The sequence below is a fragment of the Nannospalax galili genome, unplaced genomic scaffold (genome assembly GCF_000622305.1).
Source record: "Nannospalax galili isolate Female #2095 unplaced genomic scaffold, S.galili_v1.0 scaffold2618, whole genome shotgun sequence".
NCBI lineage: Eukaryota > Metazoa > Chordata > Mammalia > Rodentia > Spalacidae > Nannospalax > Nannospalax galili.
In genome coordinates, this window is record NW_008341419.1 from 417,418 (window position 1) to 439,351 (window position 21,934).

General features: G+C 41.7%; 1 protein-coding gene across 1 annotated transcript in view; it reads left to right on the plus strand.

The window, feature by feature from the left end:
- Window positions 1-21,934, plus strand: part of LOC103737145 (ryanodine receptor 2) — a 216,733-nt gene that overhangs the window by 45,964 nt on the left and 148,835 nt on the right. Inside the window, exon 3 of the mRNA XM_008836859.1 lies at window positions 10,253-10,357. Coding sequence (XP_008835081.1) covers window positions 10,253-10,357 — 105 coding nt within the window. The remainder of the gene's footprint in view (window positions 1-10,252; window positions 10,358-21,934) is intronic.

Below are 21,934 nucleotides of genomic sequence, written 5' to 3' on the forward strand. Positions count from 1 at the left end.
CCATCTGCTCTGCCTTAAAGCAGGCTACCGCTGTCTGCACACGTCTTGGCCAACCAGCAGCTTTTCTCTTAATTTATACCTCTGAGATTCTGAGCTTTTGTTTTAATTAAGGCTTTTCTTAAATTGGAGAGATAAAATTATATTTTATTGACATTTCTTTTCAGCTTATCAGGCATTGATTTTTAAAGTCTGAGTGCCGCAATGACCCTCTGAAGTAGGTGCTTTCAGTCCCTGACATGAGGCATGATACCTTTCCCATCCTGATTGGCTGTCACCCATCAGACCTGAATTTCAAGCCCTTGCTCTTTCCCCTGAAAGTCACTTGGAGCACAACTGAAAGGTGGTATAAAAGTTATTTTATCTTCCTAACAGAACCTAGGACTCTTAAAACCAAAATGAGAAAAATCTGTGCAAGACTTGGACCCCCACCCCCCGCCCCTGTCCCTAGCCATATATTGGTTTACTTTTCTGGAAACAGGTGAAATTAGAGTTAAAGGTCATTTCATCAAGCACTGAGCTCTTTTCCTGTGTCAGGTCACTGTTAGCATGATGCTGGTGCTCGCGGGTACATGTTGACAATAATGTTGCCATGAAAATGACATTTGAGCTGGACCTCTGGGACCATGGCACATGCAGATAGCTGGAGCGGTCATGATGGATGAATTAGATGGGTATTTACTGACAGAAAGTTGTAGCCAGGTGTATTTGTAAATTATAGCCTTATGACTTATAGTCCAAGCCCTCCCTTCCCTTCCTTCATCTTCTCCCTCTCCTGTCTCTCCCTGTTTCTATGCACACAGACCCATGTGTGGATCTAGGGACACATCTATAGCTATCAGCTTCCTCCTTCCAAGTGCTGGGATTACAGGTATAAGCCACCACACCTGACTATAGTCTATGTGTCTATATCAGCACGCACACATATATACAAATACATACTTTGTTTCATTTCCTGTTGCTGTGATAAAATACTCTGACAAATGCAACTCAAGGGGGAAAGGGTTTATTAGGCTCCATTCTGGGCTACAGCCCGTTGCTGTGGAGACATCAGGGTAGCAAGAGTTTGAAACACAATACATATGTGATCCAGGGTCCCCTGCCCAGGCAATGGTGCCATCCACAGTGGGCAGGTCTCTCCATATCAGTTAATGTAATCAAGACAATCCCCAACAGACACTCCCACTGGTCAACCTGCTCTAGAGAATCCCCCATGGAGGGTCTTCACAGGTGATTCTAGATTGGCTCAAGTTAACAGTGAAAACACATATATTGTAGGAACTCTTTCTGGGGAGACATAAATGTCTGCCCTTCCACCTCCTGCGGCACATCAACAACAGACCAAAGTATGATTCCTCCAAAGTCCAACTTGGAGAACCAATGAGTTTATTGAACCAGCTTACAGAGCACGGATGAAGTATAGGTGAGCCCAAAGTGGCCGCAGCTGGAAAGTCTACCCCAGTGCCGATGATGACTTGCCCACAGCTGGAGAGATGGAGCCTCCCCTCCAGTTAATCTCCCACAGCCTGTGTGCTCAACCACTGCATGGTCCATCCATGTAGGGCTGAATCATAGCTAGCTGGGAGTTTGGGAAGGAGTGACTGGAGTCTCAGTTGAGGGTCCGTTGATCCTCTCCACACCTTGTTCTGTGACCGAATGACAAGAGTCAACAGGTCTAATCCTGGGGTCTCTCTTAAGTCATCCCAGATGCTCTGATGAAACGGCCAACAGGCTGAGGGGACTGTGTTCCACTGCAGCACAGGACACAAGAAGGCTTGGAAAGACTGTAAGCCAAAAAGCCGAATATTTATTCATTCTTGGAGGTAAACAGGAGTATAATTAGTTAGAACTAGAGAAGTTTCAAATGTTCAATGTTTGAATTCTCTGTGAGGAAAAATTATAAATATGATTTTGTGTGAGATTTGAAAGTATAGAAGTGTTGAGAGCTGGAAATGAGTATTTCAGACAGACGGAAAGGAAAAGCAGAGTCAACGGTATCAGGATGTCAACACAGATCAGCGTAGCCAGGAAGTTAAAATAGAATAGTTTGTTAGTCTGTTTTTTTTTTTAAATTTTATTTTACATGTATGCATGTAATACCTGTATTTAGGTATGTGCAGCCAATTCATGAAATGCCTGTAGACGTCAGAAGAGGGCATTGGATCCCCTGAAATTGGAGTTACAGACAGTTGTCAAAATTTTATTTTACATGTATGCATGTAATACCTGCATTTAGGTATGTGCAGCCAATTCATGAAATGCCTGTAGAGGTCAGAAGAGGGCATTGGATCCCCTGAAATTGGAGTTACAGACAGTTGTCAGCCACCATGTGGGTGCTGGGAATTGAACCTGGGTCCTCTGCAAGAGCAGCCATTGCTCTTAACCATTGAGCCATCTCTACAACCCCTAGAGTGTGTTTTTTACATAGTATCAATGGGAGGATGGCTTGATGCTGTTCAGATCGTCCTCACTTACTGGTCTCAGTTCATTTAGGGAGTAAAGTGTTTCACTGGGTTTGAAGTGAATTGGCAGATGCCCTTCTGGAAGCCAGATGATTTGATGGCTACCTCAGCTGGCAAGCTCACTGATGTCACACAGCCAACAAGACAGATGCTGTTTTGTGGCCATTCTAGAGAATTCGCTCCTAAAACTAGGTGCTGCTTTCCCGGCTGAGAGGTTAATGACCGGTCGTATCTTATAGAGAACAGGCACACGGCCATCTGTGAGCTTAAGATGTGTCACTTTTTACAAGGTACATATCTTGGTGAAACTGTAATGTCTCAGTGTAAAAAGTGCCATTAGCCTCCCCTAGACTTGTGTCAGGCACATTCTGGGGAGACATTTAGACACATTTGGACATACTGAATTGCTTTTTCTGATTTAATTTTGCCCAAGCATAGGTGGTGTGCACTGTGGAAGAGGCAGATAGCTGCGCACACAGCTTTGATGTTGGGCTTTAAAAGGATTCTGCTGTATCCTGGGTCACCATGGAAGCATTTCCCTCTATTTTTCTTCTGTTATTTTGAAGTACTAGGGACTGAGCTTAGGACTTTGTACATACTAGGCAAGCACTCTATCACTGAGCTCCGTCCCTAACCTTCTTTTAACCTTTTACTTTGAGACAGGGTCTCATTCAGTTACCCAATGAGACCAGTTCAAGCTGACCTTGAACTCACTCTGGAGTTCAGGTAGGCCTTGAAATTTTGAGCCTCCTAAGTCCCTGAGATAGCAGGCCGGTTCCCCAAGCTTAGAAGCATTTCTCTTATGGTTGGGAGCAGGCTCATAGGTGGAGGAAAGTTCTTTCAAACTGAAGTTCTAAATGTCAGCGTTCAGCCCAGCAAGATGGTTCAGGGGGTAAAGGTACCTGCTGCCAAGCCTGACAACTGAATTTGATCCCCGGGACCCACATGGTGGAAGGAGAGAGTTGTCCTTTGACCTCCAAATGCATGCCTTGGCAGATGGGTGAGCACGCACATGCAATAAATAAGTAAATAAATAAAAATCTAATAAAAACTTTGTGAAATCAACTTCCTTAGTAGTGAGATCTGAGTTAAAACAAAAACCCAAAGGACAGGGGCTGGAGAGATGGCTCAGTGATTAAAAACACTGGTTGTTCTTGCAGAAGACCTGGGTTCAAATCCCAGCACCCACATGGCAGCTAACAACTGTCCGTAACTCCAGTCCCAGGGGATCCAACGCCCTCTTCTGACCTCCGTGGGCATTGTACGACACGGGTGCACTTACCTATATGCAGACAATACACGCATACACATAAGATTAAAAAAAAAGCCCAAAGGATAGTAGCTTGTGTGTTGGAACTTGTGTGTCGGCATAGACGCTCTGCATGTTTTACATTCTTTATTAGCTCTGCCCAGTGTTGGGCTCTTTGTACTTGGGGTCATTTAGTTGGTCTTTGGTTAATGAGTTAGAACCTCTGTTTTCTGGTGATTCAGCTTTATTTTGGGAAGTGGAACCAAGGCTCCACATCAATGTTATTGTGGGTCTGGCTTCATGACTTTGAAGGAATAGATACACAAAGTGAGGGACACTTTTACTAGTTTACTTTAAATGGCATCAAGTGTTGATTGATAAGGATTCTCCTGCCTAGAATAACCAGGGCCTTTGTCTTGGGGATAAAATGGACAGTACTAGCAAAATGGATTTAATTTGGCTGGAGAAATGACTCAGTGGTTAAGAGCACTGGCTGCTCTTGCAGAGGACCCAGGTTTGATTCCCAGCACCCACATGGCAGCTAACAACCATCTGTATCTCCAGTCCCAGGGGTTCCAGCACCCTCTTCTGACTTCTGCAGGCATTGCAGGACATGAGTGCACTTACCTACATGCAGGCAATACACTCATACACATAGATAATTTTTAAAACTGGACTTACATTGTTTCTTGAGTGGGGTAAACAATGTTTCATTTTCTTATTCCTATACATGAATGTATAGGAGGAAAGAAAAAGAGAGGCTGGAGAGAAAGAGGGGGACAAGGAAGGAGAAGGCAGATGGGGGGGAGAGGAGGACTAAAGGACGATAAAAGAGAGGGGTAGAGAGCGGAGGGTTAGAGGAAGGGAGACGACAGGTAAAGGCTGATGGAGAGGAAAGAAAGGGAAGGGAGGGAGGGAGAGAGAAAGAGAAACGAGGGGGGGCTCAGGAGAAAGTGGGCTGAGACTTGTCTCCGAGGACTGCTGTCTTCTTGTCTTTTGTCTCTCTGAAAAGTCCCACCATTGGATAAACTTCATGCAGCAGGCCAGTTGCTGTGGAGAAATAAATTTTGGCTTGATGAATGCATTTCAAACACATGGGATTTTCAAGGATCTTTAGAAAAATGTAAGCTATTCTAGTGATCTATACTTAAACAGTGTTGGCTCAAGTGAGACATGGACCAATTTAAATATACTCAGAATGTAGACGCTGAACTGGAAAGGGCATTTTCTGGAACATACCAGAGGGATGGTTGGGACAGGTGTGTAAGTTTGGATTTGGGTTTTAAAACTGTTTGTCTGAAATAGAGTCCCTGTAAGAACTGATTTTAAGAAATGAGTGGCTCTTTAAAATGCCCCAAATGGACAGAATTCACTGTGTTCAAGACCAATAGTAATGATTCAGTTATTGCCAGTTCTGGACGTGTTCATGACGGATACACTTCACAATACAGTCTTATTTGAAGCCAGCACAAGCTCATGATGGCACATTACTGTCCTCTTGTTCAGGGAAGGAAACTGAAGATTAGAAAAGCTACCGGGGTAAGGAGTGAGGTCAGGACTCTGGCTCTGGCAGTGTAGCCGCAGGGGTCCAGCACTGCGTGAGACCACTGATGTCCTTTCTATCCTAGTGGATGGCAGAGCACCTCTGACACTATATGAGCTAGCCATCAGGGAGAATGTCCTAGCCAATTCAAGGTTGATTTCTCTATGCCCTGAATCCAAAGTGAGTGATATCTTCAGCAACAGAGTCTCACCATCACGTTATGGCGGGAAACCAAGAGCCAGGGCAGTAGCCTGTGATGTTTTGGGGCCTCTGGGGCTTCCCTGGGCTAATGACTCATAGGGAAGTGTCCTGTGTTTTGTACCGTGATTGTTACTGAGTAACTCATATCTTCTGGGAATTGTATTGTCCATCCATTTGGGGAAATACTATTCCAACTCTTTGAGGATGGGAAGATTGGAGAGAGGAGAGTGTAGGGGGTGGGTTTGCTAAGGTGAAGGAAACAGGAGAAGCTGTATGGAAATCCTCTTGTCTGTAAGCTAATTAGTTTGGGCTTTCTGAGCTGATTTGCAAACTCAGAAACATTGATGGGAGCATTTATACCACAGCAAAGGTCAGTGTTATTTGCTACACAGTGTGCAGCAAGTCAGGGTTACATGACATACAATGTGCATCAAGGCAGTGTCTCTTCACATCAGTCTATCACTCTGTTTAATAACACAGCACCCTTCCAGGACTATCTGTTTTTTGATTCATATCCATTTCTCATGGCTACAAATGAATTAAGTACATCCATGGACAAATTGCCCCTCTCCTGGTGTAAGGAGGAGATGTTATAATCTGCATAGTTATAGCTTAGAAATTCAAAAGCATTCATTTTGAAAGTTCTCAGGGTATTTTTCTTGGCTTTTAGACTTTACCCTGCAGGTTGTATGTAGCAAGGCCCTGACCAACTGACTCTAGAAGGAAAAGCACCAGCCCTGTCCAGCTTCCAGAGCATCCCTGACTCCTGGCTGAGACCCTGGGAGGAAGAATGGAAAGTGAGCAGGTTGAGGGCACAGAAGTCCACATAGGAATGTTGAAAGCAAAGGTTCATTAAAAAATAGAGCAACTCTACCGAAAGCCATAGGTCATTACGTGAAAATCACAGTGTCTGGTGTGGGATACCTCCCTATTGCTGTCAGTCAGAGAGGCCGCTGACAACCCCCAAATAACATAGGCTATTGATCCTGCTCTCCTGCCCCCCAGAACTAGACTGTAAGACCCCCTTGAAGGCATGCTGTGCTTTGGTCGCAGGACATAGAGAAATCAAACTGGAACTGAGCTAAAAGCTTCCTCCCTGCTGGCTAACTTTCATAGCGCCAGAAGATGCTGTGCAGGTTGGTAGGGGAGAAAAGTTCATCGACAGTTTTACCAGCAGTGGAACCTTGTGAGCTACAGCCATGGCTTGTTTGGCAAGATGGGCCCACTGTGCAATCGTGCTCCACAGGAAGACGCTCCCGTCTGGTACTGTAAACCTAGTCAAACCTGCGGAGGTCATAGGCCCCAGTGGGGAACCTGCTGCTATTGTTTTACTAAATGGACAGGATGTGGCCTGTCAAATTGCCTTCTAAATAATCATGTTTATGCCTAGAGCTTAGTGCTATGCCAGCTTTGGTCAGAGAAACTGGTCTTTGCAGTAGGCAGTGACTACCACAGAGGCTTGTCACTGGTCCAAGGGCCGAGAGTGACTGCTGCATGCTCTGCCCTAGATGGGACATGGATAGCTCCTGCTCTAAGGCTCAGGAAACACTATGGAGGAGGGGTAAGAAGAATGTGAGCGCCCAGGAAAGGGAGGAGAGCTACAAGATGCTGTCTTCCAGGTGCAACATGGCTGTTGTACCCTTGGATTCATAGCACCTATGGCCTACGTAGGCCCTACCCCTCCCTAAGGAACTCCTGACAGTCAGTGGTTGCTGGGGGAGGGGAGTCGTTTTCTTGGGCAGTGTAGCCAAGGTAAGTGAATTGCCCGAGCTTCAGTAAGTTGCATCCTGCTGATGCAAGCAAGCTAGTGAAAGCCAGTGGGTCACAGAAAACAGACAAGTCAGGAGGTGGGGTCAAGCTGGGAAGAAGGGGACCCGTGGAGTGAGAAACAGAGTGAATGATGTGATTATGATCCAAATACATTACACACATGTGTGAAAAATGCCACAATTGATATACACTGACAATAAAAAGAAGAAAAAGAAAGTAGTTCATGGAACCCCGAAAGGCTTGTGGGATATGAATAAGCCATGTGGACAGATTATATTATATAGCTCATGTGCCTCATTTACTGTTAAATCTAGAAATCTATATAGCACCATTCTTTACTAATGATTAAAAATTAATTTCAACAATAGTGGTTTAATAAGCACGTACATATTATAAATCATGATTTTTATCAAATTTATCCTCCTAGGACTGTGAGTTCAATATCAACCTGCACTACCTTCTGAGACCCTGTCTCAGAAAAACAAGGACTGAGATATGGCTCATCTGTACAGTGCTTATATATGCAAAGTTGTGGGTTTCATTCCCAGCACCAACCAAAACGTATACATACATGTGTACCCATGTGTGTGGTGTGTGTGTGTGTTGTTATGTGTGCATAGTGTATGTGTGTATATGTGTATGTGGTGTATGTGTGTATATATGTGTATGTATGTGTATATTTGTGCTTTATATGTGTGTATATGTGTGTGTATATATATGTGTGGTGTATGTGTGTATATATATGTGTGTGTATGTGTATATGTGTGTGTTTTATATGTGTGTATATGTGTGTGATGTATATATATATGTGTGTGTGTACATGTATGCATGTGCATTTTATGTGTAGGTGTGTATATATGTGTGTGTATGTGTGTATGTATATATGTGTGTGTATGTGTATGTATTTGTATGTGTGGTGCACATGTGTAATATGTGTGTATGTGTTTGTATGTGTGGTGCATGTGTGTAGTATATGTGTATATATGTGTGTATATGTGTAGGTGTGTGTATATGTGTGTCTATGTGTGTGTATATATATGTGTGTGTGTGCATCTGTATCCTCCCAATATTCTTTCCATTTGCATTTGGTTTTAGGGTGCTCATAATGCATTCTGCTACATAAGCCTCCCTTGAGCATCTGCCCATGTGCAGTTGTTCTATCTGAGTCTTAGAGCGCGTTTGTCTCCAGCAAAGTGTTCATGGTCAGCGCTGCACAGTGCTAACTCGCCCATCTCTGCCCTTACTTCTCCTTCCTTAGCAGTAACTTTTTGAGACCTTCAGAATTTATGAAGTACCGAGTGGAGTCGAACTCTGAGGAAAGACGGGGAAGGAACAAACAGTGAGAAAGCAAAGCAGGCGCTGGAGCTTTGCCCCACGGTTTAGAGCACCGGCTGCTCTTGCAGAGGACCTGAGTTTGGTGCTCAGCATCTACATCAGGTGACTTAGAGCAGCCGGTACCTCCAGCTCCGGGGGACCTGATGCCCTCTTCTGGCTTCTACAGGCAGTTGCATTCACATGTACATACCCGCCTCCCCATAGACACAGAAATAAAAGTAAACTAGAAATGTAAAAACAGTAAATTAAATCAGGTCACATAGATGCAAAATGGGAGGCAAATCCCCATACCCCAAGTTAGTGGCAAAATGTGACACCAACTCCAGGAAAATAGATTTTTATCTTGTACATGAGGAGCCTGTGTCAATGAATATTTTATACCAATTCATTTCTCTATTTGCTTGAGTACTGTATCAATGTGCAGTAAATGTTATTTCTCTGGCCTTTAAAGGCCTTGTTAGTCAGCAGGCAGGTTGGTGAGCTAGAAAGGAACACTTGAGAGCTGGAGAAGTCTGGCCTCTAAAATTGACTTGAGAGCTCTAACTCCGTGGCTTTGGAAAAGTAGCTTTTCCCTTTCTCTTATCACTGTCATTGTCGTATTAATCTTTGCTTTATGGCTATAGGAGTTCTGTATAAAGCCCCAAGTGTCATGTGTATCAGAGTAGGTACTCTACAAATAACAGTTACTGTTTTCCATGTGCTTAGAAATGTCTTAGCTGGAGGATGAGGAGGTAGCTCTCAGTTGCCAAACTTCCTGCTGCGCCAGCACAACAACCTGCTCTGCTGCCCAGATTCATGTAAAAAGAAAAGCCAGATATGGCGATGCACACCTGTAACCCCAGTGTTGGGGATGCAGAGACAAAAGGATCCTTGCGTCTCATGGACCAACCAGCCAATACTATTTGGTGAACTCTAGGCCAATGTCTCCAAAAAGAAAAGGCGGAAAGAGGTTGCAAAGCTAGTTTGTTTTTCTCTTGTTTCAACTCGAGCATTGTTTTCTTTATTCATGGTGGGTAAGTGAATCCAACGTTTTGCATATTGAAGTAGGAAGAACCATAAAATTCTGTATTGATAGTCAAAGTATAATACCTTACTCAAAGCCTCACTGCTTCAGAATGACCGTTTTAACTGCGTAGAAGCTCCGTAGAGTTGAGGACTGGGCAACTGTTTGGGGCTTCCTCAAACCAGCTCTGTGATGCTTTTATTTTTGAGTTGATTAAAGTCAAGTGATTTTATTTTAAAAAGATGGATGGGGGCTGGAAAGATGGCTTGGTGTTTAAGAGCACTGGTTGCTCTTGCAGAGGACCCTGGTTCAGTTCCTAACACATAATGGCGGCTTTGACTCCAGTTCCAGGGGATCTGATGCCCTGGCCTTCAAGGGCATTGCATACATGGGTCCACTTAGTTACATACATTCAGGCAAAGCATTCATACACATAAAATAAATTAAAAAAGTAATAATGTGGATAGCACCTGAGGAATGACAACCTAAGTTGACCTCTGACCTCCATACACATGCACACACACATGCATGTGCACTCGCTCACTCACAAGACATTAAATGTGAATAGTAAGGGCAGTGCACCCTGCCTTCAGGAGATGATGTGGGAGGTGACAAGTGTGAAGGGACATGGAGCTCCGGCAGGTCACCTGGTCCCATGCTTGATGAAGATGTCTCCCTCTGTCTCCACACAGAATGTCCCCCCGGACCTGTCCATCTGCACCTTCGTGCTGGAGCAGTCCCTCTCAGTGCGTGCTCTGCAGGAGATGCTGGCCAACACGGTGGAGAAGTCGGAAGGGGCAAGTACTCACTTTATGTAGCTTTGTAGTGTTTTAATGAGCAGTTGCTCTCACAGGTTTGTGGAACTTCCCTTGTGGTTCTGTGTGTGATTTCTGTAGGTTTGATTTTATCCAACAGATTTAGAATGTCACGTAAAAAAAAATCCCACCTCTGTTCACTTTGTGCGTATATCTGTTTTAAAGCTGTCTTTCTGTGGGCCCTTGTGTGTCTCCTCACACTCCCCAGCTACGATTGTTAGATGACTCGTTTTATGCCTGGCTATTTGTCGTTGGCCCTTAGACCATCTTTAAAAGCCTCTAACCAAGTGACACGTTCTAAGCATCTTTGTGGCTAATAAAATTTCATGGCATTGTTATGTATTTTAAATAATGAAATTGTGGTGCTACAGATTCAGTGAATTGAAATTTTGCAAACAGCAGATCATATTCTTCTGGAAATTGAATACCTATTCTGTCTTCTAATGGAGACATTTTTCTTTGAAAGCCTATTGGAGTATTTTAATAATTTTTTTCCAGGAGACTCATGATTGCTGCTTTCTGCCTATCACCTGCTCCCAACCAATTCATTAAAGTTTAGAGACAAGCAAGTGGATAATTGTCAATTATTTTGCACCTTTTTTTTGCCATTCCAATCACTGTGCTGTTTCGTACTCTATATTTCCAAGAATGCAACTAAAAATATTATTTTACCATTATTGACTATATATTATTGAACTTTTTTTACCAGTTCAGATAAATAAAACAATTAAAAAGTCATGTCCCCAGGTTCCATATAAATGAATCAATAAACTATGATATAACATTAATTTTTCAGCCTTAATGTTTTTAAACACACCTTAGGCCTTTAATTAGTTTGTTCATTAAGTTCTATCAAATATGTATGGAAGATAAATTTTAATGATTTTTTTATAAGACATTACACTGAAAAGTGTTTTGCCATACTCCAAATATGCTACATGTATTTTAATATTTAAAAATAATTTTTGGTTATTACAAAGTATAAAATGACAATCTTAACAGACATGGAGTTTCTTTTAAAACTTCTCTTTTGTAAATTTTTATTCTTTCTATTCTTTTAGGGTAGGTTTAAATTAAGAAAAGTAAAGTTCCTCAGTTCAAGTAGTGAATTTCTATCTAGAGTACCCTCTTCTGGCTTTTAAGTATCACAGAAGCATACCAACTTTGAAATGAGAATCTGTCTTTACAGGAAATTTTTTTTTGCTTTTGTTCTAAAAAAATGTGTATCACTAGTTTGCCCATATTCGCAGGGAGAAAAAAGCTCATCTCAATTGCCCTAAATTTAGTTTTTATATTGCAAACCTTCTTTATGTAAATTTAACAACTTTGGAAAGATCCTTTATCTCTCTTTAAATCATGAGGTTGAACTAGGCAAGCTCTAAATATCCCATGCACATAGGAAATTAGTTAAAATAGGATTGGGGGAATTTATTTATATTTTTAATATATTTATTGTCCTGGAATGAATTCCTGACTACCTTTCCTCCCATCTTGGTGACTTCCTTCCTTCTCTGGAGTCTTGGGAAATCCCATGCTCCCTTCCATCCCAATGGCTAGGTCTGCCACATGGAGTTTAGCATCTAAATGATGACCTCATCACATTAAAATACAGTAAATAATTCTATTTGCTTTTCTAGTCTAAAAATGTTTAATATTTTTGTTCAACTTTTGCTCTTGGTGTTGATGTTGTATTAGTTAAGTCACAAAAAATTTGACAAACATGTTTTGCTATAGACCTTTATTTTCAAAGATGGCATTGAATCTAAGCATCTATTACACATGAACACACACACACATGCGCACACACACACACCTAGTGAAGTGTTGCAAAACTGTGGAAAGAGCTTGCTTTGGAGAGCCCATGAACTGTACTGAAAATTCTTTTTGTTTAAATTTTATTATTTTTATTTTATGTATATGCATGTATTGCCTGCATGTAGGTAAGTGCACCCATGTTGTGCAATGTCCATGGAAGACAGAAGAGGCTGTCGGATCCCCTGGAACTGGAGTTACTGACAGTTGTTAGCTGCCATGTGGGTGCTGGGATTTGAACCGGGGTCTTCTGCAAAAACAACCAGTGTTCTTAACTGCTGAGCCCTCTCTCCAGACCCTGAAAATTCTTTTTAAAACAATATTTGTAGTATTAGCCATTTGCAGAGAGATATCTCTTTTGTTTGGCAACATAAGTATAAAACATGTTTGTATATCCCACTTAGGAACATAGATTTTTTTTTAGTGTATATTTTTATTGAGTTTTTATATATTTCATAATAGATCTTAATCAAATTTAGACCCCCTACCCCTCTACCTTTCCCACTGGATTTCATGCATTCTGTCATATATGTTAAGGCCTATCCAGTCAAGCATTTGTACCAATATCCCTGGGTGCAAGTTCATCTACTGAGGTCTATTCAACCTATCTAGAGTCACTCCCTTAGACAGTGATCAGTTGCCAATAGTTCCTCAGCTAATATTGGGGCCTCCTGCCACTTCCTCAGTTCTATGCTGGTTTCTGTCTGATTGAGTCAGCATGGGTCTTGTGCATGATGTCACCATTGCTGCAAGTTCATATGGGCAAGCTCCCAGAAGCCTCGTTTCTTTTTTTTTTCTAAACATGGTGTTGCCTATCCTTTGTTTTTTGCTTTAATATATTCTCTAGAACCCTGTCCCCTTTGACTTTGGTTTATGGGCATTTGACTGTTCTTTGGATTACTAAAGTACTGCAGTTTAATTCAGGAAGATAGAATGGAAATTAACCAGTGCTTGCCCACATGCCCTGCTTCTGGGTGGGGAAGTACACTGCAATTTGCATCATCTAGTCATTTTAATTTATGATACATGCATCAAAGTATGGATATTAGTAATGAATTATGAAGGATGCTTTTACAAATCAATAAAATTCACAATATGATAAGCTATTGTGAAGAAATCATGTTGAATTGACTCGAGTGAATTCAATTCCAGTCATTCATTTATTTAATGCCAACTTATTTAACATTTGTAAGATAACATATCATATAGGGGCTCTATGGCTCTAAATATGAACAGCTTGAGTTGTTCCATCAATGTTTATGATTGACTTGAAGGTTAGAAAAACACTTACAGAGTTACAATGAAGAATATATTAAGTGTATAGAATTTCTTTTTTTCTTTGAATTTTCTCTTAACTTTTAAACTTGGCCCCCAAACATTTAGAATTTATATGAAAACTATTAATAGAAGATCATTTTAGGCTTGTTCTCAGGAACAATTCTATCTCATCAGGCTATGCTTTAGGACTTAGGTAGACAATGCATGATATTTCCAGCAGTATTCTTTTTTTTTTTTCCTGACCTGAGGGTGAAAAAAATCTCATTCTGTATACCAGACCCTCATAGCAATCCTCCTGCCTTAGACTTCCAAGAGCTGGACTGTGGCTGTGAGCCACCATATCTGGTGCAGCGCTTACTAAAATGACTTGTTAATTTATATGAAACTATGGGAATATTTCTTATTTCTAAATAATACAGTGTCGTAAAAGGACAAAATGCTACAGTGGATTAATTGTTGATAGAGATATGTATCAGATTTGAATAAGTTCAGTATTTTCCATGAAAAGTGGGAGTTGCAAAGTATGAAATATTAATGCACATGTCAGTCTCTTCAAAATCTCTGTCTCCTCCTGTGCTGTCCTCTGAGACATTCAAAAGTGTATCATTGCTAACTAGATACATAAGTACATGAGGTTCATAAAAATAATTTTTTAATTGAAGCACCGTAAATGAGGTTTTATGAAAGTACATTTATCAAACACCAAGGCACCAATTTCTGACAAGTAATTACACTGAAGATGATTTTGTACATGTGCAAGTGCAAAAGATGGAGTCATGCAGCTGGGTGCTCCCCAGCCAAGAGCCCAGATTCCATCACACCGTAACTCCCTCCCCCCGTTCAGGTCCTGGTCAGGTAAAGTGAATCGTTTAACCTCCCTGTGCTACGATCTCCTTATTTATAAAGTGGGACAGAATAATAGCATTTCCCTTATGGAGCTGTGAGAGATACCAGTGACGTACATAGGACAAGGCCAGCATGGCTGGGGGAGGGGCACTCGGGGTATTTGTGTTTCATTTCCATGAGTTCTGCCTTGAGTAGGGCTGAACAGCTCCCTCCATAGCCACCTCCATCCCCAGAAGGCAGCTATAAGTTTTGGACCATATATAAAAACATATAAATTATTACCATCAATCCACCCACCACAGTAATACCGAAAGATTTTAGCTGTAGTTTCCTTTATTAAAACAAATGACCACCAATGATCTAAAACATTATGTTTATTATCTGTCTTACAGTTCTAGAACTCACAAATTTATTGCATCAGTCCCTATGCGCTGATAATAGAGATAGGTGTTGACAGGTATATGTTTTCTCCTTGCTATGACAAGACACCTCAGAGAAGCACCTTAGGGGAGGTTTATTTTGCCTCATAGTTTGAGGGTGCAGTCCATCATGGTGGGAAGGCATGATGGGAAGCGTGGGAGGCAGCTGCTCACATTGATTCCTAGTCAGGAAGCAGAGAGAGAGAGGAATGCTGGTGCCCATCTGACTTTCTCTGTTTTCTTCAGTCCAGGACCCCAGTCCATGAGATGGTGTAGATTGTATTCAGGGTGGGTCTTCCTTCTTCAGGTAAACTCTCTGTAAACCCTCTAACAGATGTAGCCAGACGTGTACTCCTAGGTGATTCCAAGTCCAATCAAGTGGGTGATGAATGTTAACCGTTACAGGGTCTGCGCTTAACCTAGGGCTCTGGAAAGAACCATCCTTGATGCTGCTTAGCCGCAGTCTCCTCTGGTGGTCCCTCCTTTGCCTCCAAAGCCAGCAGTGTACTGCCATGTGTCAAGGTTCCAGGAATCATTTGGCTGAGGGCCGCATGGAAGCTCGTTTGATGACACAGATGAGATCAGGTGACAGTCAGATAGCTTTGATCGAACAGGACTTAACACTTCCTGCAAAGCCCTGCTTATTCATTTTCACCCATCTCACAGTCATACAAGCTCTAGCTTCACTTGCATTACACCCCAAAGGCTTTATTTATTTAGTTAGTTATTTTTGTGGAAGAGGGTGGTCTGTAATATGGCCTCATTCTGTACTCTAGGCTGGCCTTGAACTTGGAATCCTCCTGCCTCAGACTGCCATGTGTGTGCTGGGATTATAGACATAAGCTACCACACTCAGCTGCATAGGTTTTATTTTTGAAGGTTTTGTATATTTCGTCACAGTTCTCAATACTTCTTTTATATCATACCCTTAGTATTTTGCTATCTGCTCAGTAGCATTCTATCTAAAAGACATATTTGTTAAGTTCTTGGGCAGATAAGACAATGACCAAAAACTAAATGACCTAGGTGTTGTGTCCATCCACTGTGGCTGAGTTGTGTCATGGTGTTTTCTTTCCATTGATTTTTCACTCCTCAAGTGGATTGTGGGAGTGTGGAAGAAACAAAAAGACATTGGAGAATCTTGTGATCCATGTGATGTAAACTATATTGTGTAAATTTTTGAAAGTCAGTCTTAGAGAAGGTCAGGCTAATGACTCCCTGGAAATAAATGAAATTTACCTTAAAAAATACATTTTTATATATAATTTTTTTGGTCTTTTTGAGACAAGGTCTCCCTGTAGCCTCAGCTAGTCTGGAACTCACTATGTAGACCAGGCTGGCTTTGAACTCACAGATGGTGGTGCATGCCTTTAGTCCCAACACTCTGGAGGCAGAGGCAGGTGGATCTCTGTAAGTTCAAGGCCAGCCTGGTCTACATAATGAGCTCCAGGACAGCTGGGGCTACAGGGAGACCCTATCTCAAAATAATAATAACAATCAATAATAATAATACATTTCATGGTACTGTGGGGACAACTCAGTGGGCAGCTTGTGCTGTGCAAACATGAGGACCTGATTTTGAGTCTCTAGCCCCCAAGCTGGGCATGGCTGCATGTTCACCTGTACTGCCCCCAGGGGATGGTATCACCCACAGTGGATGGGTCTTCCCACCTCAGTTAAGCTAATCAAGATGATCCCCCATGACATGGCCACAAGCTAGCAGTGCTCTAACTAATCCCTCACAGGTGAGCCTGGAGCATTGTCTCCTAGAAGATTCTGGATCTAGTCAAGTTGACAGTTAACAATAACCATCATACGCATTCCCTATTTTCCTTTGTACTTCAGAGTTCAGAGGGGAGCCTCCTATGACCCCCTCCAGGACATCCTCAAAGCCATGACGTGTTTACTGGGCTGGTGCTATTACATGGCAGGCAATATGTCACTTACTTTTTTTTTAAAGATAAAAAAATCACCATTCTTGAATGTTTGCTATAACTTCTATCTTGAGAGCCTGGGCTCTGTCACATTCCTGTTATGAAGCCTCCCTCCCTAGTGAAACATAAAGACTAGTTCAGGAAGGGATCCAAGATGCTTGAGCATTGTCTCAATTAACACGACATTCAGCCACCATCTTGTCTACAGCCTGTGTGTGAACATGTGCCTTCCCTTTACTTGCAGAATTGATGCTATGTTAACAGTAAAATGTAATTATAATTTCCTAAAGGGCTTACAGCTAAAAGTAGAGCCACACCTATTTAGCTGTCCTATATAGAATATGGAAGTCTGTCTGGGTTGAAATGTATGTCTTTTATTTGTAGCTGTTTTCTCCTGTGTCTATGGAAAAGCTACTCCTGGATTCTGTGCATTTGACTGACATGGTTCATGGACTCCAGCATCAAACTCAATACAGAGATGAATTTAATCAGCATACAATTTGATCACAGCTGAACAGTTATGTGCTCTCTTAGATTATGAATCCTGAAAGTATGGATTATTTGATTTGATTAGTATCATTCAATTTGGACATTTTTCTCAGACTTTTTTTGTATGCTTACAATATAAAATACTTTTTCACTTCTAACTATGAAGAAATGAACAACAGGGTAAATTTCTGTGAGGAATTTCAGTGACTTGAAGAAATTCGAACCGTATCATGTTAACCACGGTCTTGTTTTTATTCTTTTCAAGTTATAACTTTGTTTTTCTTTTTAAACAAACTTTCTTGGGATGGGATATTTTCACCACATCATTAATTTACTTCTATAACCTCCTCTCCTAAAACAAATAACAAAACACAATTAACACACTTTCTACTTTTGAGTTGTCTCCAAAGCCATTGCCTTCTGACGTACTCAGAATTAATGGCTGACACATTGACTGCCTATCAGCTAGATGTCTGCCTATGTTAGAGTGTCAGCCAACAGGGCAGGGCATTTTGTCTCTTGTTTTCACACGACAGGCCACTAATGTCCAGGACAAAGTAGACTTGTAGCAGGTAGTCGATAAATATTTCTGACCCGAGGGACTACATGGTGGGGTTTTACTTCATTGAGCCCCACAGTTCTGGAAAAAGTGAGTCTCACAGGAGAGATGCATCCATCAAAAGCATCACTTCATCTGAAAAAAAGTGTGCTGTCTTTCACACTCGTGTAGGACGTTGGACAGCACAACTTTTGGCATAGATCAAATACATTTCCTTGGGGACTGGAGAGATGGCTCAGTGGTTAAGAACCCTGGCTGCTCTTCCCAGAGGACTCAGGTTCAGTTCCCAGCACCCACATGGTGGCTAACAACCAGCCATTACTCCAGTTCCAGGGAATCTGATGCCCCCTTCTGACCTCCTTGGGCACTGCATGACATGAGTGCATTTACCTACTTGCAAGCAATACACTCAGAACGTAAAATAAAACTAAATTTAAAAAATTTAAATACATTTTTCTTAGGAAAATGTTTTTAAATGTCTAAAATGTAGGGCTGGAGAGATGGTGTAATTGGTAAAGTGCCTGCCATGCACCTTTATAAAATCCAGGCACGGTGGTGTGCCTCTAACCTTAGCTTTTGAGGGTCAGGGACACAAGGTTCTGCAGAGCTTACAGACCAGCCAGTTTAACCAATCAGTGAGCTCCAGGTTCAGTAAGAGACCGTATCTCCAAAAAATAAGGTGGACTCTTTCTGCCCCCTCTTCTGCAATGGTCCCTGGGACCTGCTCATATGAGCCTACCGCAATGGTGTCAGCATGCTCAAGACCCATGTAAACTCAAGCAGACAAAAGTCCAGCACAGAACTGGGGAAATGGGCAGTAGACCCAACCTTATCCAAAGAACTATTGGCAGCTGATTACTGCTAGGTGAGGAAGAGCTGATCTTCTTAAAGGGAGAGAGTCTAGACAGCTGACTAGACCTCAGTGGATAAACTTGCACTGAGTGATGTCTGGGTACACTAACTTGACTCGATAGACCTTAACATATATGACAGAATACATAAAATCGGGGGGGGGGTAGGGGGCTGCAGATGAAGGAGGGGGTATCAAGAAGATTAAGATCTTTTGTGTGAAGTACACAAAAGATCAATTAAAATACACATTAAAAATAAGGTAGAAGGGCTGGCAAGATTGCTAAGTGGTTAGAGCACTGGCTGCTCTTGCCAAGGACCCAAGTTTGGTTCTCAGCACCCACATGACCACTCACAACTGTCTGTAACTCCAGTTCCAGGGGATCTGATGCCCTCTTCTGACCTCCATGGGAACCAGACTCACATGTGGAGCATATACTCACATTCAGGCAAATACACACACACACAAAATTAATTCTAAAATTAAGGTAGAGAGTGATAAAATAACTGCTGTTGACCTCTGGCCTCCACATGTACAGATGGACATGCATCCATATGCACACCTGTGCATGCACACACAAGCACTCACATACATAGTACACATATCATACAGCTGAACTGTTTTCATTTCTGGGTTGGCAGCAAGCGTAGAGGTACTGAGAGTTCTGGTGTGGCAGTGCCCACACAGCCTGCCTCCCTCACCAGCTTTCTCCACTTTTGACATCTAGACTCAGCCTACTGATAACTGTCAAGCACTGTGGGTCATCACTATTGATTTAAGCCCATACTGTACGTTAGACTTCTCTCTCACTTAGGCTGTGGGTTCTTTGGGCTTTGAGGACCAAATGTGCTCTATTTCCACCTTTACAGACTCATTCATGAGAACTCAGCTGCTCCCAGAGTCCCCCACGCTTCACACACCCATCCTCCTTCCTCCATAATCGCTGAAATCTACCTGATTTTTTTTTCCCTTTGTGTTCTTAGTGTTTGTGTTCCAGGATGTTGTATGTGGCCTTTACATACTGGGTCTTTCATGTAGGGACAAGCATGTACAATTCCTCCTGGGTCTGCCAGGCCCGAGTTGCAAATGAAGAAGGTGAGGGACCGTGGAAGGTTGGAGTTGCTTTTTCAACCACTATCTACCTCTTTGTACCTTTCTTTCTTCATAGTAAATAGAGCCACAGTTGAAGGGTGAATTATTACATGAAACTTATTAATATTCTAGACTTTCTTAAGATTAATATTTAGGATTTTTTCCAATAGTTAAACAATAAACCCCATCATTATGCATGACTAGTGATTCCCTTCCTTCTGTTTATTGTGCATTGTCAGTCTTACATTAAGTTCACATCCAGTCCCAGGTTTGAGACTCAAAGCTAAGCCTCCCATCACCCAAGTACAGCTACTGTTGTCCCCAACGGTAATAACTGATCTAATGATTGCACACTTTAGAAATGAACTGTTGCTCAATGAAGCCAGTCCCAGTTCTTTACACTTTTCCTCCACACATTGTTCACATTGTTCTTGATGTGTTATCGTTTTAAATGAAATCCCTCGTGTTTTTTTAATTGTACTTAGCAATTCTGAGGAATTGCCTATGTGGCAGAGAGCAGCTATACTCTTTCTTAGGGCCAATCATGCGGACTTGTTGACACAAAAGCTTCTGTAAGAGCCACTGTGACGTACTCTGTGCTTTGACAGAGGAAGTGCTGGTAATTTTGAGTTTAAAGCATGCACATTTCCCTGCAGGTTTGGACAAATACAGAAATCATTTGAATAAGAGTAAAGGAACGGTTCCTCTTCTATAGAATTAATAACTTAGGAAGCAATATCATAGTGCTCTGTCGCCTGATTTAAATTTTAAGGGAAGAGAATTAAACTGATGAATAAAAACTGCAAGCACTTTTTGTTGAATTAGGTCATGTGTGAGGGTCCAGGATTCCTGGCTGACTTGAGTCATCTAGATCTTCACTGACAGATATGAAAAGGTGGGAGTGTTCTGCACAGTCAATGCCACAGTAGAATAAAGACAGAAGGTGGGTTAATGTATAGAATTCACTGAATTATTGGACTTACTTTCGTGACCTCATTTGCTTAATTAAATTTATGGTAAATTTTCTTCCTCAAACTGGCATCAGAAAGGATTTTGCAGTCTCATGCAATTTACAAATACACATCATCATCAATGGTCCCTCGGGCAGAGATGCCATTTGACCATTTATAATCTCCAGTATAAATGCTCTGTCTACCTGTCCTAGTTTAGTATTGTATTTCCATTTTGAAATTACTTGGCCTGTTCCTGGAAACACTTCAGAGAGACCTTGGTTTGAGGTGGAAGGAATCTGTAATTCTGTCATTTGAAAATATATATTAAGATGTCAGTGGTTAAAAGCACTTGCTGTTCTTAAAAAGGACCTGAGTTTTGCCAGCACCATTTGCTGAACATGCTGTCTTTCCTCCAGTGAATGTTCTTGGCCCCTTTGTCAAATATCAGGTGGCTGAAATTGCATGTACTCATATTTGACTTTTCAATTTTGTTCCATTAGTCTATGGGCCTATTTTTCTGCCAGTACCATGTTGTTTCTATGACTATAGCTCTGTAATACAGTTTGAAATCAGGTATAGCAATCCCCTCAGCATTGGTCTTTGTACTCAGGGTTGCTGTGGCTATGGGGGTCTTTTGTGCTTCTGCAGAAGAATGAAACTAATTCCCTATCTTTCACCTTGCACCAATGTCAACTCCAAATGGATCAAAGACCTCAGTGTGAAGCCTGAAACCCTGAAACTGTTAGAAGAAAACATTGGCAATAACCTACAAGATATAGGTATAGGAAAGGATTTTCTAAACCAGACATCAATTGTTCAGGAAACAAGGGCAAGAATCAACAAATGGGACCTCATTAAACTAAAAAGCTTCTGTACATCAAAAGAAGCAACCAAGGAAGTGAAGAGAAAACCCACAGAATGGGAGAAAATCTTCACCAGCGACACATCTGACAGAGGTTTAACATCCAGAATATATAACGAACTCAAAAAACAAAGACTCAAGAAAGGAAGTAACCCAATGGGCTAAGGAGCTGTACAGAGTTCTCAAAAGAAGAAGTAAAGATGGCTAAGAAGCATCTTAAAAGGTGTTCAACATCATTGGTAATTAGGAAAATGCAAATTAAACCACTTTAACATTTCACCTTACCCCAGTCAGACCAGCTAAGATCAAGAGAACACACGATACCAAATGTTGAAGAGGATGTGGAGAAAGGGGAACACTCATCCACTGATGGTGGGGCTGCAAACTGGTTCAGCCCCTATGGAAAGCAGTGTGGAGAACTCTTAAAAAACTACAAATGAACCTACCATTTGACCCAGTTATACC